We start from the raw sequence: 13,009 nt of genomic DNA on the forward strand, positions 1-13,009 counted from the left end.
ATTAGGGGTGCAAGTTCACACATGGACCCCTCACATCATACCCCTCTGCACAGATAGCAACATAAATACTTGGCCAAGTATTAATGTTGCCACTGGCTGGCCTGCAGCCCCCAAGGGTGGTTGTATAATACCTGTGTATCCAACTATTCAGTGACTGGATTTTAGACTGATATGAATTCCAGTTTTCTATTTCAGTAAACCAGGACAAAAAGTAGCTTTTCATCTATACTGTTCCAAAAAACATACAGATAAGTTAATTGGCTCCCCCTAAAAATTGGCCCTAGTCTACAGTACTTACACTACATAATATAGACATATGGCAATGGTAGGGATTAGATTGTGAGCTCCTTTGAGGGACAGTTAGTGACAAGATATATATATATATATACACTGTACAGCGCTGCGTAATATGTCGGCGCTATATAAATACTAAATAATAATAATAAATAATAATAATACTGTACATTATATTATGCACAATGCAATGCACACAATCACAGTTTGTTGCAAACCCTACTTAGCACTATGTCTAGTTTAATGTCTGCTATAGGAAACTCACCATATGTGTTAATATGGGCACATTTAATGGCTCAGACTGGATTTTCCAACTCGCTGCATGTTTCCATAGTGACAGGTCTTAAACACATGGGGAAACAGAGGGCATTTGTGCAAACCTGACGATGACCCCTCCACTTCACAAAGAGCTCCCTCTTAAATTCCAGCCCTCCAATGCAATGTAAGATTAATAGTAAGACAAGCATAAGCTTTTAAGCAGGATTAGTAGCCAGAGTGCTGAGACAATTCATACATGGTAGTTAGATGTTCAATATACGGTAATCAGTTACAGCTACTGTTCTCCCATTCAAATTAAATTAATAACAGGAAATGTCTCATTCACCACTTGCAGATCTCATTTTCTTACACTTCCTGGGAGTATTTGCCCTGTTTTTTTTTTTGTCTAAAGGTGGACCTAGATTTTCAACTTAAGTTTGCTTATGTTTGTCTGGCACGCACCTATGGCCAGCATACCATCTGCAGACATGCCCATAGACTCTGCAGAGCCAGGTCTGCTGAAAATGGTCTACTGTTCTTATTTCAGTCTGCAAACTTTAACTGGCTGTGTGAAGATGCAATGGGGTTTCTCTATCCACTACTGGCAGGTTGCCATAGATATGCGGTTCTCATCTAGAAAACACTGGTCTTACATTAATGTACCCACTTTTTGCTACAGCCTGCTGCACCAATTTCTGTCTGCACAACAAGCCCCACCCCCATTCTTTCCAGTATGACTTTTGGCCAACATAGGCACATGCCCACCTAGGTTATGTCTGGTATGGCACATGGCCTGGGTGCCCCATTCGTTAGATTACGGGGGGTGCAGCTATCACCCTGGGAACTGGAATCCAGTATGTTCTCAGATATCTATGAGTACTGCGTCTGTGCATACCTCCTTCCCCTTTGCAGCGCATAACCATTTGAGGTCACTACTGTCTTTTCTGTCAGTCCTGTGCCCCGCCTCCTTTGCCAACCAACCAATTGCTGAGGATATAAGTGCAACTGGATGTAGGTCAGAGGAAGAGAGGAACATGGTACAGCAAAGGAACAGAAGAAGGGGAAGGTAATTCTTGTGCAGCCCAAGCGGAGCCTGTTTTCTGTTACTGGGTTCTACCATGCTGGTCTGTCTGTTAGAGGGTTCTGTTCCCAGCGTTTGTCACCAGACAAACTTCCGTAACTTTTGTAACTGTGTCAGTTATAAAATTATCTCATGAGGTCTGAAATGGGGTCTGTTACTGTAGCCCATCATGGGTTACTGGAGACATCCGCCTATTATTGGGGCCTGCATGTTACTGGAGTCGATAATTGAAATCTAATATGATACCGTGATCTCATCTGTCACCACTGGGTACACGTTACCCTATGCGATTTGAGAAACATGCTGCCTACTTTTGTTACTTTGGAAACATACCTGCATAATATTTACGGAAACCCCACCAATAAACGTAGTCACCATCACCTTGCCCCATAATAAATGTGGCCCTTATTTAACACCCCCCCCCCCCCACACACACACACACACACACACACACACACACATAATCCAAGCATGCACAACCCCCACCCTCCAAACAAAAATACCAGGTGTGGCTGCCATCCAAACCCCCCCCAAAATAAGTGTTATCACCACTCAGCCCACAGTTCCCCCATGGGAAAGTATGCCAATTTGCAGCAAAGTGTCAGATTTAGAAGTCAGAGTGTATCCCCACTTTACAAAAAGGCCTAGCAGTTGTTTAATGGTAGAACAGTAGCTACTCTCACAGAATCTGCCATTAATGGTTTCAGGTACATATTGAAAACGGGATTTAGGATTTTTAACAGCTGAAGCTTTAATTGACACACAATACATTTGGCCAGTCTGCTTACTATAAGCTGCCAGATGGTATAGTCAGAACTGAACCTGGGGTTCCCTCTGCAATCAATTTTTTTTAATTATATGAAGTAGTAATGTAATCCATATGGTAGAATAAAACACAAAATATAAAGAAAATAGTCACTATAAGGGCTTGTTCCTTAAGGATTTATGGATTTATGTATAAATTTAGGTTGCCTTCTTTCTACTAAAGAGGCTACATGTCATATGTTCATTAAAGAGAACCTGAAGCGAGAGTGATATGGATGCTGCCATATTTGTTTGCTTTTAAACCATACCAGTTGCCCCGCATGATGGTCTTGATGATCCTCTGCGTCTAATACTATTAGCCCTGAAAAAGCATGCAGCAGATCAGATGTCTCTAACAAAAGTCTGACAAGATTAGCTGCATGCTTGTTTCAGGTGTGATTCAGACACTACTACAGGCATCGAGATCAGGACTGCCAGGCAATTGGTATTTTTGAAAAGGAAATAAATATGGCAACCTCCATATCTTTCTCACTTCAGTTTCCCTTTAAGGGGTCTATTTATAAAGATGTGTAACAATGCCAGGCATGCCATTTATAAAGATGTAATGTGGAATTACGTCTCTATACAAAAATGCTTTTGCCACCTTTCAGGCCAGGGGTGTAACTACACATCATGGGCCCTCAGCAAAATTATGAGGGCTCACTACAATCACACTGCCTTCGCCTCCTCCCCTGTAGTGATGCCCAGAGTCAGGTGGCCCACCTACCAAAGGTCACATAGCAAGTGTGACCACCAAGACCACCAATAGAAATTCAACCGCCATGGCTCTCCCCACCCATAACGAGACTGAGCTTAAAGTGAACCCAAGGGGAGAGATATGGAGGCTACCATATTTATTTCCTTTCAAACACTCTTTCATGCATCAGTAAAATCACACATCTGAAACAAGCATGTGGCTAATTCGACCAGACTTCAGTCAGAGCACCCGAGATGCATGCTTGTTCAGGGCTTATGGGAGAGGGAATAAGAGACTCTGGATCAGGAGAACAGCCAGGCAACTTGCATTGTCTAAAAGAAAATTAGTATGGCAGCCTCCATATCACTCGCACCCCAGGTTCCCTTTAATTACTTATGTGGCTATTTTCAATGTCATGACTGGGGATGCTAATAATTCTGAGCCGATACAAATGTTATGCAACTTGGAAATGGAAAAATCAAAAGCAACAGTTGTATATGCAATTGGTTAATTTCCAGTATGATTTAAATTAGCATAGAATTTACATCAGCTTAGAATTATTAGCATCTCATTAGCTATCCCTATTGATTACAAAGACAGCCCTTGTGGATAAATAAACACATTTAAAGATGAAGAACTTTAAAGAAGGATTGAACTTCGTCCCAATCAGTAGCTGATGTCCCCTTTCCCACAAGAAATCTTAACCTTTTCTCAAATAGCTCATCAGGGGAGTCTGTGTGGCTGATATTGGGGTGAAACCTCTCCCATAGTGTGATGTCATGACTATGGTCCTGACAGTTTGCCGTCTGTGAACCTTGTTGCATTGTGGAAAAGAACAGTTTTCCAACTGCCAAGCCAGCAACATCTCCCTCTGTGCATAGAACTCTCAGTAACAAACATTCTGCACAGATCACCTAGCAGAACTAAAAATGTCGCCACCAGTGATACATTTCAGAACATAAATAAGGGCGAGGAAACAATGACTAAATAATTCATACATGAATATTGTAAAAAAAAAAAAAAAAAGCTTTCTTATTCATTGTTATTTTGACTACAGTTTGTCTAACACTTTTGGGAAAATATCGTCGTTAGGACCCCAGAAGATTCAATCAAGTCTGAGTCAATTATTTGCTTGAAAAAACATGACACATCAAAATGGAGGTGTCTACTTACCTCGCAGCACTGTCTTCAGGTTGACCTTGGCTTGCTTGTGCAGGTCCTCTACACATGGTGGCCTGGATGAAGGGAGGAACACATTCTCCTGTTGGTGCCAAGATGCTGTGTAATGGACTGTCCACTTACTTTCCTCATCTAGATTTGAAACAGCTGCCAACATGAAAAGAACATTTCTGTTAGATATCACTCAGATGTGATGAATGTCAACAAAAAGAGCAGAAAAATTCCAAAGTTCAGCTTAAAAGCAACAAATCCCAGGTTTTAACAAAAATAGCTTTAGATAGAGAGAGTGGTAAAGTGCTAGAACTACAGTCTATGATTACTATCTATAGCCTTTTGCAATCATTTGTGACACCCTTGAGTCATAAAAGAAATTAAGGAAACTTGGTAGTTTCATTCTCCTCGCCCAAAGGGGAAAATGGTTGTATGTGAGCATATTTCAAATTTTCCCTCACTTGCTGGCTACACACTTCCATGACAGCAACAGGAAGGGAGTGAAATTCTTATGGCGAAAGAAGACAGAAATAATAGCCGGGGTTGTAAAAATTCCTGGCTCTATCCAAACACAGAGAAACACATGCGTTTAGCTAGACATTAATGAACTTAAATATCACTTCTGAATCTACAGTATGCCAACAGTACCACTTGATCAGCACATTAGAGCTACAGCTGGTGGAAAGTAGAATGTGGTTAACAGTACTACAAGCAGCGGTAAAAGGCAAAGTAAAAAGAAAAGATGCCTCATGTGAGCACTGCAAAGCCCAAAACCTCAGAGAGAAGAAAGATCTGTTGCTGAATACATGTAGATTTTTATAAAAGCTTAGAGATGATTTTGCATGTTCTCAGTCAGCATTCCGTTTCAGGATACAGATAAATGAATGAACATCTGGTAGAAATTCCATAAAACAGCCGGCACCGCTGGCCATTCGGTTGTGTCAATGATTTGTCCTACACCATATGGATGATTTTTAAATGAATGGTCCAGGTAAGCATTTCTGTTCATTTGTTCAAGGTTACCACTTCATGATGGATGCATCAGGGAGTAGAATGAGAAGTATAACAAATGCTACATCAGCATGAGGCCACTAAACACAGCAGGTACAATACAGCTGATGAATGTACACAGTGCGGTAACCCAGAGCAACCAAATGGATTTCAGGTTATTTAATGCTGGGTTTACACCATACAATTTTCTGTTAGATTCTTCTGTAATGCTGGGGATACACGGTACGTTTCTGTACCGTGTATCGACCAGCTGATCTGGCCAGCTGATATATTCAGCTGGCCGATCAAGCCGCTTGACCCGCGCCCGCTCGATTCCCACCAGCGGACAATGGCAGGGAATCGAGCAGCTGATAAAGACCGCCGGCGGGGACGAGCGCAAATCGATCCGCGGGGGACGCGGCTAGAGTCGATCCGGCGGCTAATCGGCCGCCGGATCGACCCGTCTATGCCCAGCACTACATTTTCTGTTAGAATGCATAATTAGATAATTTTCTGTAGAGAATGGTCATTATCTCTGGTGCATTATCTTCTGTTTATCTCCTAATGAGTAGTACAATGCCTAATTGCTCGGCAGATAGATCGTAAGATACATACATTTCCAACATGTTGAACTTTATCTATCTGGCAGGTAAATCTAACAGAAAATTGTATGGTGTAAACCCAGCACACAGGAATGAAAATAATTCTGATTGGTTGCTGCAGTTTAGCTCACTATGCACATTGACCCTTGTCTTATAAAATAAGCCTGATTAGTGTGTCAGTTCTAAGACTCTACACAAGAAATGTGCCCTAATATACTACAGATACGCAGATGAACTAGTTAACCCAAAAGAAACCGGGTAATTAATGCAATTACAAACTAAAACCAAGATTACAAGGATTAAGGCATGGAAGTGTGCCAGCATCTTTTGCCTTCATTTCTAAAACCCATCCTACACCACAAAAACAACTTTGTGAGATCATAAACAGTTCATAGAACTTGAATCAAAAGAACCTTGTTATTTTTCATAAAGCGTATTTCAATAGGGCTTTTTTAATGCCAGTGCAAAAATATATTACGGAAACGTAACACGATGAAAGTAAGATGTATTTAAACTCTCATGCATACTTGACACACTTCTCACTGAACCAGCTCAGTAAAGACTTTGTTTGCAGTAAATGATTTATCTGGACCAGCCTAGCCATCTGCTGTAAAATATGCTCCTATGAGACAATTGCTGCGAGATAAGGAGAGAAGGCTAGTTTAATCTGCTCATGGAATTTCCACCAACCCCAGTGCCTAGGTAACAGCACTAATATCCTTTCCACAATCCATGCCTTGCATGTGTCTGACCTGCTGCCATGGATATACACAGCTTGATATGGAGTCACACTATCCCCCGGGGGCATGTGTCATGTACAGACAGCAAGAGGCAAGTAGCTGCTATCATGTCGCCATATGGATACAAATATGGAGGTCATCATATTACATTCATTAGAGGACACTGAAAATCAGGCTTCCTTAGAACTCTAGGAAAATTTACAGTAGAAGGGTTAACACATTAACACATAACATTGTTCATATAGAAGCATTCACATGATGCGTGAGCTTGTTACAACCTTCTCCATGTTTTATGGTCTGGCCGAAAAGTTTAGCTACTCAAACAATTTGGCTGGTTGTAAAATCAGAAGATGTATAGACAAAGACAAAAAACAACAGATAAAGAGTATCTCGATGAAGCCTCTAAAGGAGTCTGGTAATGGAGAAACAAAACGGAGTTTGAAAAAAAAAAAAAAGACAAAAAAAAAACAACAGAAAAGTCTGAGTTATTTATTGAAACCGCTGTTAATAATTACACTCCAGGTGCAAAGGATCAATTAGTCAGTAACAACAGGAAAACCAGCACTGACTACTAAAGCCACAGGAGGGAAGAAGAAAGCCACTGGATAACTGCTAGATGCTTTACCCTACAGGTACCCATACACTATGCAAGGCTTTTAACAGATTGGACATTAGATTTAAAACAAACTTCACATCTTGTGAAAGTCTATTGAAAAACAATTTTTTTTCTATTGATATTACCATCAAAATATCAATCCTACATGCATTGGCAATGTCCGTTCTTGTGTGTAGCGATCCTGACAGGGGTGCATGAGGGAAGAGGGCAGGGTTAGCGGGCAGTGTAATATATAAACTTAGGTGTCTTTTTGTTACTGATTTTTCCGAGTGTTAGGAGTCACCAGTATTGGCTCAGTGGGTTAGGAAGATCCATGTGTGGATAGGGTTAATGGTGGTACAGCTAGTTTTGGGTCATAATTTAAAGGTTTAGCTACATACACAATTGTCCCTGGAGAGAGATTCTTGCACTAATCTTAGAATGATCATTGTAGAGACGCACTTATCAGAAGCATGTGCTGTTCTCTGGAGAGGAGAGAGACGTCAACTAAGACATAGATGGGTGAATTTTGTCATTAAAAAAAAAAGAATCTACAGGTCTGTAAACACTAGGCTAAATAGGTGGTTAGAGAAGCATAAAATGCTCTGGATCTGAAGGTTTTGAGGTAAATATTGGATCATGCTGGCCTTTGCAGACATGTAGATCTTTTTCTATGCCAACAGAGAGGATCCCGCACCGTCTTCAATATCCAACATATTTATTTTATTCCATCTTATCCAAAGTTTCAATTGCAATTAAATAAGAGCTAGCATCTTTTAATGACAAAATCTGCATGTAGTGTGTTTATTCTCCCCGTGTCTATGTGGGTTTCCTCCAGGCTCTCCGGTTTCCTCCCACAGGTCAAAAACATACAGAAAAGTTAATTGGCTTCCCCCTAAATTGGCCCTAGGTTACAATACATACATAAACCTATAACTATGGTAGGGATTAGATTTTGAGCCCCTCTAAGGGACAGTTAAGTGACAAGACAATATACTCTGTACAGCGCTGCAGAAGATGCAGGTGCTTAATATATACTAAATAAGAATAATAATAATAATGCTGGTCTGAGGTTCCAGGGGGTGTGATACAGCTGCAAGAAGTCTTCCAAGTAGCTAGGACCTACCGTAAATTATGCAAGGGTTTGAATGTCAGTAGGCCAGTTGAGAAATAATTCTCCATTGTATGGCGGATGAGGTGTTTAATATTTGCAATGCTTCTTTGATTTCTGAAGTTTAATTCCCTATCAGTTAATACACCCAAGTGGTGCACTTGGTCAGACTTATATAGATATGTGCCTTCAGTGCTGAGGATTCTGCTCAACTGTTAAGCCGCATCTACACGCGTAGATGCGGCCGCGATGTTCCTTATCAATCGAGCCGCATCAGCTCCGACAGGACATATCTCCTCATCGCTGATTCCCTGCTCGCTCCCCGCGAGGGGACAATGGCAGGGAATCGAGCGGAAGATAAGCGGCACCGGCGGGGACGAGCGGGGAATCGAATCCGGCGGGGACGCGGAAGAGGCGATCCGGCGCCTAATCGAGCCGCCGGATCGCTACATCTCCCCGTGTAGACGGGGCTTAATGCTGGGCATACACCATGAGATTTTTTTGGCAGATAGATGGTTTGATAGATAATTTTCGACAGGTCCAATCTGATTTATGATCGTTTTTCTGATCGATTTCTCATAGAAGTGAATGGAAAGGGATTGGAAAAACAATCAGAAAATCGATCGGACAGTAAATCTGCTGAAAAATCTCGTGTATTCCCAGCATAAGGGAGGGTGGAGGATAACCAAATGTCTGGAAACAACAATAGCTGCATACATTTGCATCAACTCAATTATATTCAGCTCACTGACCATCCCTACACCAACATATAGGTCCCATTCACACTAAAAATCGCAAACCGGTAGCCCTTAGCTGCTCACACTTCCGCGATTCAGAGCAACTGCGATCAGCACTTTATTTAGCACTGTACCACGATCGCTCTTGAATCACAGCAAAATGCTGCATGTAACACGTTTTTCCATTGGCGCTAGTTGCAAATCGCCTGTGATCAGCGCCAATCGTGGCAGTGACATCACTGCCATAGGGTTAGAATAGCACTAGTGCTTTAAAAAGTGGTAGAGCTTCGCTGATTAGCAGGAATCGCCTGCTAATCGCTGTAGTGAGAACAGCCCTCATTTCAAGTTTGGATGACAAACGTCTATAGATGCAATCACATGCACAAAGCTTGTACTCTGCAGCGATTGGGACTCTATCCTAGAGTGACAGTTGAGAGGCAAAGTGCAGTACAAACACGTTGCGAGGCTTCAGCTTCACGATGCGTTTGGTTGCTATAGAGCTGGCAAGAGACAATGGCCCATCGGGCAATGAAGCCGCTCCCGGTAGGCAGGTTAAGATGATTCGGCACTCTAGGTTATTCAACAACAAATTGGGACTGTTGTACTCACACTAGATACTCGTCAGAGACAGTCCCTACTGGTTACCTTGGCTGAGAACATGCTAGCTTGTGCACCGGCCTTATGATACAAGCACTACATTTAGGGCTGGTTCAGACGGACGTTTGGAGGCGTTGCGTTCGTTGGCGTCGCGGCGGCAATACGTTCGGGCTTTCATCAGCGTTCGCATTGCGACTGGATGTGGCCGCGTTTTTTCTTCCCCTAGGGGAACATAACCCGTCGCGGTTAACCGCCCCTGGAAGCAACATGTAGCTTCCAGGGGCTCCTTGAACGCCAGTGAAAATTGGGACCCGAATGCTGCGTTCGTGTAAACGCGCGTGAAAGCTTGGTACAATCACTCCCATTCACTTGAATGGGAGCGTTTTAACGCCAAGCTCGAACGCTGGCAGTAAACGCTCCGCAAGCGTCCCTCTGATCCAGCCCTTATATGGCTTGACATAAAATGAAAGCCTTCCACAGGCACCATTGCGTCTACAGATACTGTAGATGAAGAAAAAATGCAACTGCTAAAAAGTCTACCGACACAGATACACCTGAAATTCTAAGGCTGGCCATACACAGTAGATGAAAAATTAGTGACCGGCATCAACAGATAAAGATCCTCTGAAAAAGATTGTACCATTAGTCAAGGATGGCAGCATCAAAGTTGATTTTCTGATTTGGTAATGGCACACCATCAATAGCGAATATAGAATCATGCAACAAATGATATATCCATCCTCCTTGACCCCCTCAATGCTGGTGCGTCACTTGCGGATGACCACTGCACGATAATGATGGCAAAAGACAAACCAACAACAACGAGCGGCAGATAGAGGTGCACATAAGATGTTGTATATAACGCACAACAACGTTTAAATTAGTTCGCATTTTGTGCAATGTTGGTATTCATCAACTGGGCATGTCCACCTTAACAGTATACACCTGTAGGGCCAAACCTGGGTACAAAACAGCAATGCTAGCGTAGCGTATCCTGTATACCAGGCATAACTTCATGTATTTGTGTCAGGATGATAACCAGCGACCTCTGTTGCTGCAATTAATGCAAGATCATTGCTGAATCGGACAGACTCATCTTCTGTCTGTGGGGAATTTTACCCTTTGCTGATATACTGAGGTTACAGGACATATCACAGAGATTCCTTTGAGATCACCATAGCAACCTTTATAATTGTTTGAAACCCATTACACACCACTAACAAACTGCTTTATAAAAACATGTAGTAACTCTTCAATACATTTTAGACAAAATAATCTTTTAGGACTGTATTATTTTGCCAAGGAACAAAGACACATAAGTAACCATGCTGCAAATTCACAGTACATGTACAGTCTTCCTCAGCATGCTGCACCCCTCTCTATTGTTCAATAACTTGTGCTTAGACTGGCTCTCAAAACAGAGATGGTATAAACTGCAGTGCAAAGCCCAATTCATCAAAGCTTCCCCAGGCACAGTCAGGAGATCAGGAAACGCTTTCATATTAATTACAGCAATTATTTGTTGTTAGGAAGCAACAACATTCCACAACAGTGTTTATTGAAAGATACAACTGTATAAAACCACTACACATCATCTATTCAGCATAAGAGATGCATATTCTATACAGGATGACAATCGTTTCATCTACACAATGACTCTGACCTTGATATATACCTGGGAAAACTCATCAATTTGCTCCTCCAAAGCTCACCAACAATAAACTATTGTATCTCATCAATATAGCAATACATAATAAAACCTCTGTCAGAGCAAACACCAAAGTCTGGGAAGCTGAAAAAGCGTTATTCTTATGAACTGTACACATTTCATCAATGAAAGCATAACCACAGAATACTAACGGAAAGAGTTTAACAAAGATGTGTATGCTGGGAAAATGACTGGATGCCAGCAAAACGCAAGGTGGAGGAGTGCTTGTACACAAACACATGACAGCGACTCCTGTAAGACTGCAACGCCAAGCCATAATCTAACACAAAGTATCCTGATTACAGGAAAATCCCTTCCGAGAAGCGTCTATGCCTAGATGCAATGACTTGCCGGACAGCAGCACAGTTCCCAAGAATTCCACAAAAATACATAACTGATATACTATGTAAACAATTGGTGTCACATGTTCATACTTACTCTTCTTCTTGAAAAGGCTGATAAGCGATTTCAGCTTTGTGTTAATAAACACAACCATTTCTAATGAGTTTTCAGCTTCAAAGTTCTAAAGCCATAGAAAACTTGCAGGTGTGCCAGGATGTAATATCCACAAACCTCTGATGGTCCCTCCTGGTTAGTGCTGACTCCCGTTACAGTGCTACAGCCTAAAGAGTTCTTCTGATAAACCTTGACCCTGAAATCCCCCTTCCATAGTATAATATCCAAGCCAGAGAGGCAGATGTGGGTAGGATGTGAGGACCTGAGCCATGCGCTAGCTCGCTCTAGACTTTCTGCCTCATTGCACCTTCACTGAAGACTCCTTTTTCTGGCTTGCAGTAGACTGTCATCTCTCTTCCTCTACCCCCACCTCTCTCCCATCCCCAGATCTGCTTGTTTGCTCTGTTCCCTGTTGAGCTTGTACTGCACAGGGCTAAGCACTCTGAAAGGGGCAGTATTGGCTTTCAGCTATTGTTATTCAGAAGTCCCCACCTCCCTGTAACCCATCCACTAAAACCAGTGAACAGCACTGGGAGAGGAATGTCGATTTTCTATGTGTAGCAAGCTTTCTTGGTAATGCAGGTATCACTTGTGTTGCCTTTGTCTCTCTGCTGCTGATGCTGTAGTGTAGCTCCTGTATAGTCGCTATGAAAGTTCAGCAACTCAACTGCATTTTAACAGAATGTCCTTTAAGCTTGTTTAATAAATATTGCCCTAAAAGGCTTCTGGCTATGTCTCTAGTCTTCAGAATATTTTTTTCATGACAGAATAAATTTGACCAATACTGTATGTTTCTCAAACGTCATAAATTCAGTTAAACTGGAGAGTATTTTTTATATATTTTTATTTTGCAATTGTAGATTTGTAAGAGAACCTGTGACAAGGCTGAAAACTGCATTTGTAGGTGTGTCTTACTAGGTATTTGTATGGTGGATTATCCTATTTGGTGGATTATCCTATTTTATAGTCCCATAAAATGAACAAGTCAGCATTCCTCAGTTTATCGCACATTCAGGCAAGGAAGAGGTGTGTCTTTCCCAAAGCAAACTTCCCAGGACTGAGCCACACGCGCTGTGACTGGAGCGGAGTCTTTGCTTACATGTAAATGGTAGCCTGGCTGCCTGTGTCGCCTGAGCAGCAATGGATTCCCAGACAAGGAGGGGGGCACA

General features: G+C 42.0%; 1 protein-coding gene across 7 annotated transcripts in view; it reads right to left on the reverse strand.

Moving 5' to 3' along the window:
- The window catches only part of NHSL1 (NHS like 1), a 255,484-nt gene that overhangs the window by 47,357 nt on the left and 195,118 nt on the right, over window positions 1-13,009 (reverse strand). For 5 of the 7 annotated variants that reach the window (XM_068231670.1, XM_068231666.1, XM_068231667.1 and 2 more), the window contains exon 2: window positions 4,308-4,460. In XM_068231670.1, coding sequence (XP_068087771.1) covers window positions 4,308-4,460 — 153 coding nt within the window. Of the gene's footprint in view, window positions 1-4,307; window positions 4,461-10,678; window positions 10,701-11,822; window positions 12,237-13,009 lie in introns of those variants that run through there. The other 2 variants (XM_068231671.1, XM_068231673.1) reach the window with 2 other exon arrangements.

This window comes from Hyperolius riggenbachi, chromosome 4 (assembly GCF_040937935.1).
Source record: "Hyperolius riggenbachi isolate aHypRig1 chromosome 4, aHypRig1.pri, whole genome shotgun sequence".
In the NCBI taxonomy this organism is placed as follows: Eukaryota; Metazoa; Chordata; class Amphibia; order Anura; family Hyperoliidae; genus Hyperolius; species Hyperolius riggenbachi.